Raw genomic sequence first — 16,787 nt, 5'->3', positions numbered from 1 at the left:
AGTTTCCTTTTATTTTTATCTTATTTTATTTAAATTTAATATATTTAATTTTAAATATTTAGATATTAAAATTGAAATGTTTAACTATCAAGACTTAAATATTTAAATCTTAATATTAAAATTTTCATATTAATATTAAAATTCAATATATTTAATTTTAAATATTTAGATATTAAAATTGAAATGTTTAAATATCAAGATTTAAATATTTAAATCTTAATATTAAAATTAAAATTCAATATATTAAATTTTATATATTTAGATACGTATTAAAATTTAAATGTTTAAATATCAAGAATAAATTTTAAGTTAAATACTAACATTAAAATTTTAATATTTCAATATTTCAATTTTAATATTAACATTACATTTTAATCTATTTACTTTTGAATTCTGTATGTATTTGAATAAATGGAGTAATTTTTCAATATTGAAATTTCAATATTGAAATATTGAAATTTTAATATTGAAATATTGAAATTTTAATATTGAAATATTGAAATTTTAATTTTGAAATATTGAAATTTCAATATTGAAATATTGAAATATTGAAATGTTAATATTGAAATATTGAAATTTTAATATTGAAATATTGAAATTTTAATATTGAAATTTTAATATTGAAATATTGAAATATTAATATTGAAATTTTGAAATATTAATATTGAAATTTTGAAATATTAATGTTGAAATATTGAAATTTTAATATTTCAATCCCAAAATTCAAATATTGAACATTTAAAGATTTAAAAATGGAATATTAGAATGTTAATATTTAAATATTTAAATAAATAATTTACATATTTATCAATTATTCCAATTAGGCAAGGGGCGTGCCGGTCCTACACCCAGGACTACCAGAAGGGCGCCGAAGCAGGAAGGTTCACCTTCCAGAATGCAAGTAAGTGCCTTGATTATTATTATTATTATTATTATTATTATTATTATTATTATTATTAATTATTATTTTATTATTATTATTTTATTATTTTATTATTTATTATTTTATTATTCAATTCTATTTTATTATTTGTTTTGTTTTTGTTTTTGACTTATTTTTATTTCATTTTGCCTAAATCCTAAAATCTCTTTTTCAATTAAATTCTCCTCCTCCTCCTCTCTACTCATCCCGCACGTTCTTCCTCCATGAATCGAGCCTTTGAACCCTCAACCAAATCTCCTTTTGATATATCTAATTTCTCTCTCCTGTAAGAATATATTATTGTTGTTATTACCATTATAATTATTATTATTATTATTATTATTATTATTATTATTATTATTATTATTATTATCTCTACTTGTCCCGCACATTGTTCCTCCATGAATCAAGTCTTTGTATATATCTAATTTTTCTCTCTCCCTCCTCTCATATATATATATATATATATATATATATATATATATATATATATATATATATATAAAATCATATATATAAAATCATATTATTATTATTATTATTATTATTATTATTATTATTATCATCATCATCTTATTATTATTCATTAATTTTTCTCTCTCCCATTTTACGATAATAATATATATAATTATTATTATTATTAATATTATTATTATTATTATTATTATTATTATCATCACCATCATCACCATCATATTGTTATTATTATTTATTAATTTTTCTCTCTCCCTCTTATCTATATTATTATTATTATTATTCTCATTTATTATTATTATTATTATTATTATTATTATTATCATCATCTTATTATTATTCATTAATTTTTCTCTCTCCCATTTTACGATAATAATATATATAATTATTATTATTATTAATATTATTATTATTATTATTATTATTATTATTATTATTATCATCACCATCATCACCATCATATTGTTATTATTATTTATTAATTTTTCTCTCTCCCTCTTATCTATATTATTATTATTATTATTCTCATTTATTATTATTATTATTATTCTCATTTATTATTATTATTATTATTCTCATTTATTATTATTATTATTCTCATTTATTATTATTATTATTATTCTCATTTATTATTATTATTATTATTCTCATTTATTATTATTATTATTATTATTATTATTATTATTCTCATTTATTATTATTATTATTTATTATTATTATTGTTGTTATTATTATTTATTATTATTATTATTATCATTAGGGTGGAAGGCGCACGGCGAGACCTACGTGGCGCGCGCCGACCCCGACGTGTTCGCCATCTTGGTCACGGAGAAGAACAGCACCCACGGCCTCAGCACCAGCGCCAAGCTCTATGGTGCGTCCCAATCCGGGGGGAGGGAACTCCCCGCAACTTGGAAATCTAGCTACTCTCTATCTGGACTAGGGAACTCCCCGCAACACCTGGAGGACCTGGAGAGGTCCCTTCCCTCTCTATGATCCATTCACTCTCTATGATTCCCTACTAAACCCTTCCCTCTCTATGGTCCCCGAAAAACCGCCTGGAGGACCGAGAGAGGCTCCTTCCCTCTCTATGATCCATTCACTCTCTATGATCCCCTAGTAACCACCTGGAGGACCAAGAGAGGCTCCTTCCCTCTCTATCATCCTTTCCCTCTCTATGATCCCTTCCCTCTCTATGATCCCCGAAAAACCGCCTGGAGGACATAGAGAGGTCCCTTCCCTTTCTATGATCCCTTGCAAGGGGGTCAGGCTAGATGACCTGGAGAGGTCCCTTTGCTCTCTATGGTCCCCTGATAACCGCCTGGAGGACCTAGAGAGGCCCCTTCCCTCTCTATGATCTATTCACTCTCTATGATCCCCTAGGAACCACCTGGAGGACCCAGAGAGGCCCCTTCCCTCTCTATGATCCATTCACTCTCTATGATCCCTTCCCTCTCTATGATCCCTTGCAAGGGGGGTCAGGCTGGATGACCTGGAGAGGTCCCTTTCCTCTCTATGGTCTCCTGATAACTGCCTGGAGGACCTAGAGAGGCCCCCTCCCTCTCTATCATCCTTTCCCTCTCTATGATCCCTTCCCTCTCTATGATTCCCTAATAACCACCTAGAGAGGTCCCTTCCCTCTCTATGATCCCTTGCAAGGGGGTCAGGCTGGAGGACCTGGAGGAGTCCCTTCCCTCTCTATGATCCCTTAAAACCGCCTGGAGGACCTAGAGAGGCCCCTTCCCTCTCTATCATCCTTTCCCTCTCTATGATCCCTTCCTTCTCTATGATTCCCTAATAACCGCCTGGAGGACCTAGAGAGGCCCCTTCCCCCTCTATCATCCTTTCCCTCTCTATCATCCTTTCCTTCTCTATGATCCCCTAGTAACCACCTGGAGGATCTAGAGAGGCCCCTTCCCTCTCTATGATCCCTTCCCTCTCTATGGTCCCCAAAAAACTTCCTGGATGACCTGGAGGAGTCCCTTCCCTCTCTATGATCCCTTAAAACCGCCTGGGGGACCTAGAGAGGCACCTTTCCTCTCTATGTTCCCCTAATACCCACCAGGAGGACCTAGAGAGGCCCCTTTCCTCTCTATAGTCCCCCAATACCCACCTGGAGGGGTCCCTTCCCTCTCTATGATCCCTGGATGTCCTAGAGGTCCCTTCCATCTCTATGATCCCTTGCAAGGGGGTCAGGCTGGATGACCTGGAGGGGTCCCTTCCCTCTCTATGATCCCTGGATGTCCTAGAGGTCCCTTCCCTCTCTATGATCCCTTGCAAGGGGGTCAGGCTGGATGACCTGGAGGGGTCCCTTCCCTCTCTATGATCCCTGGATGTCCTAGAGGTCCCTTCCATCTCTATGATCCCTTGCAAGGGGGTCAGGCTGGATGACCTGGAGGGGTCCCTTCCCTCTCTATGATCCCCTAAAAACCACCTGGAGGACCTAGAGAGACCCCTTCCCTCTCTATGGTCCCCTAGTACTCACCTGGAGGGCCCCTTCCCTCTCTATGATCCCTTCCCTCTCTATGACCCACGTCTCTCCTTGCAGGACGAACCCCGGCGCTGAGGGAGGACCTGGTGGAGGACTTCCGGCGGCGGGCCCTCGCACTGGGGATCCCAGAGGAGGCCATCTTTGTCCTGAGCAACCAAGGTGAGTTGTGGGTGGGGTGGGGTGGGGGGTTCGAATTTCACGGATTTGCACACTTCTGACACCAATGTTGCACGTTCGCACGTTTCAGACACCCGTGTTGCGCATTCGAACATCTCTGACACCCGTGTTGCCCATTTGCACGTTTCTTACACCAATCTCGCACGTTCCCTCGTTTCTGACACCCATGTTACACACTTTGCTGAGCACTTCTGACCCTGATGTTGCACACTTCTGACACCCATGTTGCACACTTTGCGGGTTCAAATTCCTGCCTACTTCTGACACCCATGTTGCACACTTCTGACACCCATGTTGCACACTTTGCGGGTTCAAATTCCTGCCTACTTCTGACACCCATGTTGCACACTTCTGACACCCATGTTGCACACTTTGCGGGTTCAAATTCCTGCCTACTTCTGACACCCAGGTTGCACACTTCTGACACCCATGTTGCACACTTTGCGGGTTCAAATTCCTGCCTACTTCTGACACCCATGTTGCACACTTCTGACACCCATGTTGCACACTTTGCGGGTTCAAATTCCTGCCTACTTCTGACACCCAGGTTGCACACTTCTGACACCCATGTTGCACACTTTGCGGGTTCAAATTCCTGCCTACTTCTGACACCCAGGTTGCACACTTCTGACACCCATGTTGCACCTCCGAACACGGGTTCAAATCCCTTCTCTCTTCCCACAGGGGAGTGCGTCCCGCCCAAGGCCGAAGATGCGCCCCAGGTAAGTGACCCCCCCCAAGGGGACCCCCGTTGCACCCTGGGACCTCCGTTCCCCCACTTCTGACACCCATGTTGCACGTTCCCACGTTTCGACCTCGCACCCGCGCTCTTTTCCAGGAGAGGGTGCGCAGGACCCCCTTGTTCGAGGAGGAAGGCTCGGCCGACGGATTCGCACCCGCGTTCCCGGACGTCAAGGAAGGTGGGTTTGGCACGCTACCTTTCACCATGCAGGGAGTTCCCCAGATTTCGCACGCTACTCCGTCAGATTTCGCACGCTACTTTTCACGAGGCAGGGAGTTCCCCAGATTTCACATTGTACTTAGGCAGGGAGTTCCACAGATTTTGCACGCTACCTTTCACCATGCAGGGAGTTCCCCAGATTTCGCACGCTACTCCGTCAGATTTCGCACGCTCCTTAGTCAGATTTCGCACGCTCCTTACTCAGATTTCGCACGCTCCTTACTCAGATTTCGCACACTCCTTAGTCAGATTTCGCACGCTCCTTACTCAGATTTCGCACGCTCCTTAGTCAGATTTCGCACGCTCCTTAGTCAGATTTCGCACGCTCCTTACTCAGATTTCGCACACTCCTTACTCAGATTTCGCACGCTCCTTACTCAGATTTCGCACGCTACCTAGTCAGATTTCGCACGCTCCTTAGTCAGATTTCGCACGCTCCTTAGTCAGATTTCGCACGCTCCTTAGTCAGATCTCGCACGCTCCTTTTCACGAGGCTGGAAGTTCCCCCGATTCCCACTTCCTCTTCCTCTCCAGCCGACTGCCAGCTGCCCCGGGACGCCGGCCCCTGCCTGGGCGCCGAGTTGCGCTTCTTCTACAACGCCAGCGCACGGTCGTGCCAGAGCTTCCTCTACGGCGGTTGCCTGGGCAACGCCAACCGCTTCCTGTCCGAACGGGCCTGTCTCCAGACGTGCCGGACCGAAGGTGAGACGCTCTAGGAAGCTTTGAAGCACTTCCTCTTCCTGTGGAGCCTCTCTAGGAAGGTCTCCCCAACTTCCTCTGGCTCCCACTTCCTGTGGAGCCTCTCTAGGAAGGTCTCCCCAACTTCCTCTGGCTCCCACTTCCTGTGGAGCCTCTCTAGGAAGGTCTCCCCAACTTCCTCTTCCTCCGGCTCCCACTTCCTTCCAGCTCCCACTTCCTCTGGATCCTCTCTAGGAACCTCTCCCTAACTTCCTCTTCCCCCCACTTCCCCTTCCTGTGGAAGCCTCTCTAGGAGCATCTCCCCAACTTCCCCTTCCTGTGAAGATCTCTAGGAACATCTCCCCACTTCCTTCCAGCTCCCACTTCCTCTGGATCCTCTCTAGGAACCTCTCCCTAACTTCCTCTTCCCCCCACTTCCCCTTCCTGTGGAAGCCTCTCTAGGAACATCTCCCCAACTTCCCCTTCCTGTGAAGATCTCTAGGAACCCCTCCCCAACTTCCTCTTCCTCTGGCTCCCACTTCCTGTGGAGCCTCTCTAGGAACGTCTCCCCAACTTCCTTTTCCTTTCTGATTGGTTCCTCCAGCCAGGGGCGGGGACCCACTTCCTCTTCCTCTGGCTCCCTCTTCCTCCGGCTCCCACTTCCTCTACTGCCCACTTCCTCTTCTTCCAGCTGCCACTTCCTCTCCCCCCCCGGAGCCTCTCTAGGAACGTCTCCCCAACTTTCTCTTTTCCCACTTCCTCCTGGAGCCTCTCTAGGAGCGTTGCCCCAACTTCCTCTTCCTCCAGCTCCCACTTCCTCTTCCCCCTGGAGTCTCTCTAGGAACACCTCCCCAACTTCCCTCTTCCTCTGGCTCCCACTTCCTCCAGCTCCCACTTCCTCTGGCTCCCACTTCCAACAGCTCCCACTTCCTGTTTAGCCTCTCTAGGCACCTCTCCCCAACTTCCCCCCACTTCCCCTTCCTCCTCTCTAGGAACATCTCCCCAACTTCCTCTTCCTCCAGCTCCCACTTCCTCTGGCTCTTCCTTTTCCTCCAGCTCCCACATCCTCTTCCCCCAGAGCCTCTCCCCAACTTACTCTTCCTTTTTCCTCCAAACCCTCTCTAGGAACGTCTCCCCAACTTCCTCTTCCTCCGGCTCCCACTTCCTCTGCAGCCTCTCTACTTCTCCCCAACTTCCTCTCCCCAACTTTCTCCCCAACTTCCTCTCCCTCCACCTCCCACTTCCCCTTCCTGTGGAGCCTCTCTAGGAATGTCCACTGAAACTCTCCTCTCCCCCAGCCGCCTGCCCATCACCCCTGGAGCGCCCTCTCCGTCAAAATTTCTCTTCCTCTTGCTCCCACTTCCTTTCCCCGGCTCCCACTTCCTCTTCCCCCGGCTCCCCCTTCCTATTCCCCCCAAGCCTCTCTAGGAACGTCCCCCCAACTTCCTCTCCTTCCGGCTCCCACTTCCTCTTCCTCTGGCTCCCACTTCCTCTCTAGGAACCTCTCCCCAACTTCATTCTCCTCTTGCTCCCACTTTCTCTTCCCCCCACTTCCCCTTCCTGTGTAGCCTCTCTAGGAATGCCCACTGAAGCTCTCCTCTCCCCCAGCTGCCTGCCGCCTGCCCATTACCCCCGGAGCGCCCTGTCCGTCAAAATTTCTCTTCCTCCGGCTCCCACTTCCTCTCTAGGAACCTCTCCCCAATTTCATTCTCCTCCTGCTCCCACTTCCTCTTCCTCCGGCTCCCCCTCCCTCTTCCTCCTGGAGCCTCTCTAGGAACCTCTCCCCAACTTCCTCCAGCTCCCACTTCCTCTCTAGGAATGTCTCCCCAACTTCCTCTTCCTCCGGCTCCCACTTCCTGTGGATCCTCTCTAGGAATGCCCACTGAAGCTCTCCTCTCCCCCAGCCGCCTGCCGCCTGCCAATCACCCCCGGAGCCACCTGTCCGTCAACCTTCTGGGCCTTTGACGCCTCGCGCGGCGCCTGCCTCACTTTCCGGGGCTGCCACCAGTCTCTGTCTCCCACTTCCTCTTCCTCCCACTTCCTCTCTAGGAACGTCTCCCCAACTTCCTCTTCCTCCAGCTCCCACTTCCTCTTCCCCCCAGAACCTCTCTAGGAATGTCTCCCCAACTTCCTCTTCCTCCAGCTCCCACTTCCTGTGGAGCCTCTCTAGCAACCTCTCCCCAACTTCCTCTTCCTCCGGCCCCCACTTCCTGTGGAGCCGCTCTAGGAATGTCTACTGAAACTCTCCTCTGCCCTGTCCGTCAAAATTTCTCTTCCTCCAGCTCCCACTTCCTCTTCCCCCCAACTTCCTCTCCCTCCACCTCCCACTTCCTCTGCAGCCTCTCTACTTCTCCCCAACTCCCTCTTCCTCCAGCTCCCACTTCCTCTACCTCCCACTTCCTCCGGCCCCCACTTCCTGTGGAGCCTCTCTAGGAATGCCCACTGAAGCTCTCCTCTCCCCCAGCCGCCTGCCCATCAAAGTTTCTCTCCCTCTGGCTCCCACTCCCTCTTCCCTCCCACTTCCTCTTCCGGCTCCCACTTCCTCTGTCTCCCACTTCCTCCGGCTCCCACTTCCTCTTCCCTCCCACTTCCTCTCCCTCCACCTCCCACTTCCTATGGAGCCCCTCTAGGAATCTCCACTGAAGCTCTCCTCTCCCCCAGCCGCCTGCCAATCACCCTCATGGGGGGAGAGGTTCTTCTCCCACTTCCTCTTCCCCCGGCTCCCACTTCCTCCGGCCCCCACTTCCTGTGGAGCCTCTCTAGGAAGGCCCACTGAAGCTCTCCTCTCCCCCAGCTGCCTGCCGCCTGCCCGTCACCCCCGGAGCCCCCTGTCCGTCAAAATTTCTCTTCCCCCGGCTCCCACTTCCTCTTCCTCCGGCTCCCCCTTCCTCTTCCTCCTGGAGCCTCTCTAGGAACCTCTCCCCAACTTCCTCCAGCTCCCCCTTCCTCTCTAGGAATGTCTCCCCAACTTCCTCTTCCTCCGGCTCCCACTTCCTGTGGATCCTCTCTAGGCACCTCTCCCTCACCTCCGCTCCTCTCCCCCAGCCGCCTGCCGCCTGCCAATCACCCCCGGAGGTCCCTGTCCGTCAACCTTCTGGGCCTTTGACTCCGCCCAGGGCGCCTGCCTCACTTTCCGGGGCTGTGGGGACAACGCCAACAGTCTCTGTCTCCCACTTCCTCTTCCTCTGGCTCCCACTTCCTCTGGCTCCCACTTGCTCTTCCTCCCACTTCCTCTCCCCCGGAGCCTCTCTAGCACCCTTTCCCCAACTTCCTCTGCCTCTGTCTCCCACTTCCTCTTCCTCCGGCTCCCACTTCCTCTTCCTGTGGAGCCTCTCTAGGAACAACTCCCCAACTTCCTCTTCCTCGTCTCCCACTTCCTCTGACTTCCACTTCCTCTTCCTCCAGCTCCCACTTCCTCTGGTTCCCATTTCCTCTTCCCCCTCCTTGGAACCTCTCCCCAACTTCCTCTTCCTTCCATTCCCACTTCCTCTTCCTGTGGAGCCTCTCTAGGAACGTCTCCCCAACTTTCTCTTTTCCCACTTCCTCCTGAGCCTCTCTAGGAATGTCCCCCCAACTTCCTCTCCCTCCACCTCCCACTTCCTCTGGCTCCCACTTCCTCTCTAGGAACGTCTCCCCAACTTCCTCTTCCTTCAGCTCCCACTTCCTCCAGCTCCCACTTCCTCTCCCCCCCCCAAGAACCTCTCTAGGAATGTCTCCCCAACTCCCTCTTCCTCCAGCTCCCACTTCCTCTACCTCCCTCTTCCTCTGGCTCCCACTTCCTCTTCCCCCCAACTTCCTCTCCCTCCACCTCCCACTTCCTCTGCAGCCTCTCTACTTCTCCCCAACTCCCTCTTCTTCCAGCTCCCTCTTCCTCCGGCTCCCACTTCCTGTGGAGCCTCTCTAGGCACCTCTCCCTCACCTCCGCTCCTCTCCCCCAGCTGCCTGCCGCCTGCCAATCACCCCCGGAGCGCCCTGTCCGTCAACCTTCTGGGCCTTTGACTCCGCCCAGGGCGCCTGCCTCACTTTCCGGGGCTGCGGGGCCAACGCCAACAGTCTCTGTCTCCCACTTCCTCTTCCTCCAGCTCCCACTTCCTCTTCCCCCCAACTTCCTCTCCCTCCACCTCCCACTTCCTCTGCAGCCTCTCTACTTCTCCCCAACTTCCTCTTCCTCTGGCTTCCACTTCCTCTGGAGCCTCTCTACTTCTCCCCAACTCCCTCTTCCTCCAGCTCCCACTTCCTCTACCTCCCTCTTCCTCTGGCTCCCACTTCCTCTTCCCCCCAACTTCCTCTCCCTCCACCTCCCACTTCCTCTGCAGCCTCTCTACTTCTCCCCAACTCCCTCTTCTTCCAGCTCCCACTTCCTCCGGCTCCCACTTCCTGTGGAGCCTCTCTAGGCACCTCTCCCTCACCTCCGCTCCTCTCCCCCAGCTGCCTGCCGCCTGCCAATCACCCCCGGAGCGCCCTGTCCGTCAACCTTCTGGGCCTTTGACTCCGCCCAGGGCGCCTGCCTCACTTTCCGGGGCTGCGGGGCCAACGCCAACAGTCTCTGTCTCCCACTTCCTCTTCCTCCAGCTCCCACTTCCTCTTCCCCCCAACTTCCTCTCCCTCCACCTCCCACTTCCTCTGCAGCCTCTCTACTTCTCCCCAACTTCCTCTTCCTCTGGCTTCCACTTCCTCTGGAGCCTCTCTACTTCTCCCCAACTCCCTCTTCCTCCAGCTCCCACTTCCTCTACCTCCCTCTTCCTCTGGCTCCCACTTCCTCTTCCCCCCAACTTCCTCTCCCTCCACCTCCCACTTCCTCTGCAGCCTCTCTACTTCTCCCCAACTCCCTCTTCTTCCAGCTCCCACTTCCTCCGGCTCCCACTTCCTGTGGAGCCTCTCTAGGCACCTCTCCCTCACCTCCGCTCCTCTCCCCCAGCCGCCTGCCGCCTGCCAATCACTCCCGGAGCCCCCTGTCCGTCAACCTTCTGGGCCTTTGACTCCGCCCAGGGCGCCTGCGTCACTTTCCGGGGCTGCGGGGACAACGCCAACAGTCTCTGTCTCCCACTTCCTCTTCCTCCAGCTCCCACTTCCTCTTCCCCCCAACTTCCTCTCCCTCCACCTCCCACTTCCTCTGCAGCCTCTCTACTTCTCCCCAACTTCCTCTCCCCAACTTTCTCCCCAACTTCCTCTTCCTCCCACTCCCTCTTCCTCCTGGAGCCTCTCTAGGAACCTCTCCCCAACTTCCTCCAGCTCCCCCCTTCCTCTCCAGGAATGTCTCCCCAACTTCCTCTTCCTCCGGCCCCCACTTCCTGTGGATCCTCTCTAGGCACCTCTCCCTCACCTCCGCTCCTCTCCCCCAGCCGCCTGCCGCCTGCCAATCACCCCCGGAGGGCCCTGTCCGTCAACCTTCTGGGCCTTTGACTCCGCCCAGGGCGCCTGCGTCACTTTCCGGGGCTGCGGGGACAACGCCAACAGTCTCTGTCTCCCACTTCCTCTTCCTCTGGCTCCCACTTCCTCTGGCTCCCACTTGCTCTTCCTCCCACTTCCTCTCCCCCGGAGCCTCTCTAGCACCCTTTCCCCAACTTCCTCTGCCTCTGTCTCCCACTTCCTCTTCCTCCAGCTCCCACTTCCTCTTCCTGTGGAGCCTCTCTAGGAACAACTCCCCAACTTCCTCTTCCTCGTCTCCCACTTCCTCTGACTTCCACTTCCTCTTCCTCCAGCTCCCACTTCCTCTGGTTCCCATTTCCTCTTCCCCCTCCTTGGAACCTCTCCCCAACTTCCTCTTCCTTCCATTCCCACTTCCTCTTCCTGTGGAGCCTCTCTAGGAACGTCTCCCCAACTTTCTCTTTTCCCACTTCCTCCTGAGCCTCTCTAGGAATGTCCCCCCAACTTCCTCTCCCTCCACCTCCCACTTCCTCTGGCTCCCACTTCCTCTCTAGGAACGTCTCCCCAACTTCCTCTTCCTTCAGCTCCCACTTCCTCCAGCTCCCACTTCCTCTCCCCCCCCCCCAGAACCTCTCTAGGAATGTCTCCCCAACTTCCTCTTCCTCCGGCTCCCACTTCCTGTGGAGCCTCTCTAGGAATGCCTACTGAAGCTCTCCTCTCCCCCAGCCGCCTGCCGCCTGCCAATCACCCCCGGAGCCCCCTGTCCGTCAACCTTCTGGGCCTTTGACTCCGCCCAGGGCGTCTGCGTCACTTTCCGGGGCTGCGGGGCCAACGCCAACAGTCTCTGTCTCCCACTTCCTCTTCCTCCAGCTCCCACTTCCTCTTCCCCCCAACTTCCTCTCCCTCCACCTCCCACTTCCTCTGCAGCCTCTCTACTTCTCCCCAACTTCCTCTCCCCAACTTCCTCCCCAACTTCCTCTTCCTCCGGCTTCCACTTCCTCTGGAGCCTCTCTACTTCTCCCCAACTCCCTCTTCCTCCAGCTCCCACTTCCTCTACCTCCCTCTTCCTCTGGCTCCCACTTCCTCTTCCCCCCAACTTCCTCTCCCTCCACCTCCCACTTCCTCTGCAGCCTCTCTACTTCTCCCCAACTCCCTCTTCTTCCAGCTCCCACTTCCTCCGGCCCCCACTTCCTGTGGAGCCTCTCTAGGCACCTCTCCCTCACCTCCGCTCCTCTCCCCCAGCCGCCTGCCGCCTGCCAATCACCCCCGGAGGGCCCTGTCCGTCAACCTTCTGGGCCTTTGACTCCGCCCAGGGCGCCTGCGTCACTTTCCGGGGCTGCGGGGAGAACGCCAACAAGTTCTACCTGGAGAAGGAGTGCAAGGAGTACTGCGGGGTCCTGGCCGAAGGTACCATTCATGATTAGTCACTATTATTCACTATTATTAATTACTAATAATAATAATAATAATAATAATAATAATAATAATAATAAGATTAAGATTATTGGGGAGAAGGTTCTAGTCCTCCTTGCCAACGCCAACAAGTGCAAGGAGTACTGCGGGGTCCTGGCCGAAGGTACCATTCATGATTAGTCACTATTATTCACTATTATTAATTACTAATAATAATAATAATAATAATAATAATAATAATAATAATAAGATTAAGATTATTGGGGAGAAGGTTCTAGTCCTCCTCGCCAACGCCAACAAGTGCAAGGAGTACTGCGGGGTCCTGGCCGAAGGTACCATTAATTATTAGTCACTATTATTCACTATTATTAATTACTATTATTATTATTATTATTATTAATATGAAGATGATTGGGGAGAAGGTTCTAGTCCTCCTCTCCCAGGCCCACAAGTTCTACCTGGAGAAGGAGTGCAAGGAGTACTGCGGGGTCCTGGCCGAAGGTACCATTCATGATTAGTCACTATTATTAATCACTATTATTATTATTATTAATTATTATTATTCATATGAAGATGATTGGGGAGAAGGTTCTAGTCCTCCTCTCCCACGCCCACAAGTTCTACCTGGAGAAGGAGTGCAAGGAGTACTGCGGGGTCCTGGCCGAAGGTACCATTCATGATTAGTCACTATTATTCACTATTATTAATTACTATTATTATTATTAATAATAATATGAAGATGATTGGGGAGAAGGTTCTAGTCCTCCTCTCCCAGGCCCACAAGTTCTACCTGGAGAAGGAGTGCAAGGAGTACTGCGGGGTCCTGGCCGAAGGTACCGTTAATGATTAGTCACTATTATTAATCACTATTATTAATTATTATTATTATTATTATTATTATTATTATTATTATTATTATTATTAATAATATGAAGATTATTGGGGAGAAGGTTCTAGTCCTCCTCGCCAACGCCAACAAGTGCAAGGAGTACTGCGGGGTCCTGGCCGAAGGTACCATTCATGATTAGTCACTATTATTCACTATTATTCACTATTTATTATTATTATTATTATTATTAGCATTACTATTATTATCATTATCATTATTAATTATTATTATTATTATTATTATTAGGAAAAGGTTCTAGTCCTCATCGCTGAAAGATGACCAAAATCAAGTTGTTTATTATCATTATTATTATTATTATTTGCATTATTATTATTACCATTATTTATTATGATTATTTGCATTATTATGATTATTTGCATTACTATTACTATTATCATTATTTATTATTATTATTATGATTATTTGCATTATTATTATGATTATTTGCATTATTATTATGAATATTTGCATTATTATTACTATTACTATTATCATTATCATTATTATTATTATTATTATTATTATTATTATTATTTGCATTATTATCACCATTACTATTATCATTATTTATTATTATTATTTGCATTATTATTACTATTATTTGCATTATTACTATTACTAATACTATTATCATTATCAATTATTATTAGCATTATTATTATTATTACTATTATTATTATGTACATTACTATTACTATTATCATTATCATTTATTATTATTATTATTTGCATTATTATTACTATTACCATTACCATTACCATTATTTATTATTATTATTTGCATTATTATTATCATTATGATTATTAATAATAATATTAATATTGTTGGGGGGAAAGGTGGCTGAAAGATGACCAAAATATAGTTGTTCTGTTGTTTCTTAATTTATTATTATTATTATTATTATTATTATTATTATTATTATTATTATTATTATTATTTTTAGACTGCGTCAAGAACCACACAGCTACTTACTTGAATCTATCACTATTAATAATAATAATAATAATAATAATAATAATAATAATAAAATAAATGATATACTATATTATTATTATTATTATTATTATTATTATTATTATTATTATTATTATTTGCATTATTATCACCATTACTATTATCATTATTTATTATTATTATTTGCATTATTATTACTATTATTTGCATTATTACTATTACTAATACTATTATCATTATCAATTATTATTAGCATTATTATTATTACTACTATTATTATTATGTACATTACTATTACTATTATCATTATCATTTATTATTATTATTTACATTATTATTATTATTTGCATTATTATTACTATTACCATTACCATTATTTATTATTATTATTTGCATTATTATTATCATTATGAACCACACGGCTACCTACTTGAATCTATTACTATTATTATTATTATTATTATTATTATTATTATTATTATTAATGCCATTCATATCATTAGTAATATTATTAATACTAATCTTCCCCTCATTAATCAAGGTCTCCTCTCCTCGTTAGGCGACGACGACTTCCTGCGTCTGACGGCGCCCTGAGGTCACCCGCCGTCAATCAAACTTGCAACCTGTCAATCAACCAATAAAGGCGGGCTCTTCATGATCAAAGCGGAGCGTTCCATTTCTTTTAAAGGGGGGGTTGCTCTTAATTATCCAATTATTAAAAGGGGAGGCTTCTTAATTATCTAAACGGAGCGTTCCATTTCTTCAAATGGGGGGGGGGTCTTAATTATCAAAACGGATCATTCCATTTATTTAAAGGGGGATTTTCTTAATTATAACAACGGAGCATTCCATTTAATTCAAGGGGGGCTCTTAATGATCAAAACGGATCATTCCATTTATTTAAAGGGGGATTTTCTTAATTATAACAACGGAGCATTCCATTTAATTCAAGGGGGGCTCTTAATTATCTAAATGGATCATTCCATTTATTTATAGGGGGGTTTTCTTAATGATCTAAACGGATCATTCCATTTATTTAAAGGGGGATTTTCTTAATTATCTAAGCGGATCGTTCCATTTATTTAAAGGGGGGCTCTTAATTATATGAATGGAGCATTCCATTTATTTAAAGGGGGATTTTCTTAATTATAAAAACGGAGCGTTCCATTTATTTATAGGGGTATTTTCTTAATTATCTAAACGGATCATTCCATTTATTTAAAGGGGGATTTTCTTAATTATAACAACGGAGCATTCCATTTAATTCAAGGGGGGCTCTTAATTATATGAATGGAGCATTCCATTTATTTAAAGGGGGATTTTCTTAATTATCTAAACGGATCATTCCATTTATTTCTAGGGGGATTTTCTTAATTATCAAAACGGAGCATTCCATTTATTTAAAGGGGGGTTTCTTAATGATCTAAACGGATCATTCCATTTATTTAAAGGGGGGCTCTTAATTATCTAAACGGATCATTCCATTTAAGGGGGGCTCCTAATTATCTAAACGGATCATTCCATTTATTTAAAGGGGGGGCTTAATTATCTTAACGGATCATTACATTTATTTAAACGGGTTTTTTTCTTAATTATAAAAACGGATCATTCCATTTATTTAAAGGGGAGGGATTTCTTAATTATCTAACTGGATCGTTCCAATTCTCCCAAAAGGTGGGGGTTTAATTATCAAAACGGAGCGTTCCAATTATTCAAAGGGGGGTTTAATTTTCTAAACGGATCATTCCATTTATTTAAACGGGTTTTTTCTTAATGATCTAAATGGATCATTCCATTTATTTAAAGGGGGGCGCTTAATTATCTAAACGGAGCATTCCATTTATTTAAAGGGGGCTCTTAATTATCTAACCGGATCGTTCCATTTCTTCCAAAAGGGGGGTTTAATTATCTAAACGGATCATTCCATTTAAAGGGGACTCTTAATTATCTAAATGGATCAGTCCATTTATTTAAAGGGGGGAGCTTAATTATCTAAACGGATCATTCCATTTAAGGGGGACTCTTAATTATCTAAACGGATCATTCCATTTATTTAAAGGGGGGTGCTTAATTATCTAAACGGATCATTCCATTTATTTAAAGGGTGGGGCTTAATTATCTAAATGGATCAGTCCATTTATTTAAAGGGGGGCGCTTAATTATCTAAACGGATCGTTCCATTTCTTCCAAAAGGGGGGTTTAATTATCTAAACGGATCATTCCATTTAAGGGGGACTCTTAATTATCTAAACGGATCATTCCATTTATTTAAACGGGTTTTTTCTTAATGATCTAAACGGAGCATTCCATTTATTTAAAGGGGGGCTCTTAATGATCTAAACGGATCGTTCCATTTCTCCCCAAAGGGGGTGTGTGTGTCTCCTCCTCCTCCTCCTCCAATCTCCGCCTTCCGGAACTCGAACCCAGAACCCGGCCGGCCAATCGGACGTCTGGAACCGC

The 16,787-nt window shown here is 45.8% G+C and overlaps 1 protein-coding gene across 4 annotated transcripts in view; it reads left to right on the top strand.

The window, feature by feature from the left end:
* The window catches only part of LOC144326136 (protein AMBP-like), a 144,963-nt gene that overhangs the window by 6,296 nt on the left and 121,880 nt on the right, over positions 1 to 16,787 (top strand). Inside the window, exons 3-13 of one of the 4 annotated variants that reach the window (XM_077922304.1) lie at positions 825 to 901; positions 2,157 to 2,270; positions 3,945 to 4,046; positions 4,749 to 4,786; positions 4,903 to 4,984; positions 5,560 to 5,727; positions 8,749 to 8,778; positions 10,652 to 10,723; positions 12,771 to 12,785; positions 13,103 to 13,150; positions 14,887 to 14,927. In XM_077922304.1, coding sequence (XP_077778430.1) covers positions 825 to 901; positions 2,157 to 2,270; positions 3,945 to 4,046; positions 4,749 to 4,786; positions 4,903 to 4,984; positions 5,560 to 5,727; positions 8,749 to 8,778; positions 10,652 to 10,723; positions 12,771 to 12,785; positions 13,103 to 13,150; positions 14,887 to 14,921 — 781 coding nt within the window. In that variant the 3' untranslated portion in view covers positions 14,922 to 14,927. Of the gene's footprint in view, positions 1 to 824; positions 902 to 2,156; positions 2,271 to 3,944; positions 4,047 to 4,748; positions 4,787 to 4,902; positions 4,985 to 5,559; positions 5,728 to 8,748; positions 8,779 to 10,651; positions 10,724 to 11,796; positions 11,911 to 12,312; positions 12,478 to 12,770; positions 12,786 to 13,099; positions 13,151 to 13,222; positions 13,317 to 13,418; positions 13,456 to 14,886; positions 14,929 to 16,787 lie in introns of those variants that run through there. The other 3 variants (XM_077922302.1, XM_077922303.1, XM_077922305.1) reach the window with 3 other exon arrangements.

Source organism: Podarcis muralis, chromosome Z (genome assembly GCF_964188315.1).
Source record: "Podarcis muralis chromosome Z, rPodMur119.hap1.1, whole genome shotgun sequence".
Classification (NCBI taxonomy): domain Eukaryota; kingdom Metazoa; phylum Chordata; class Lepidosauria; order Squamata; family Lacertidae; genus Podarcis; species Podarcis muralis.
Note: the sequence above shows the minus strand (reverse complement) of the source record. Positions and strands in the feature narration are given on the sequence as shown.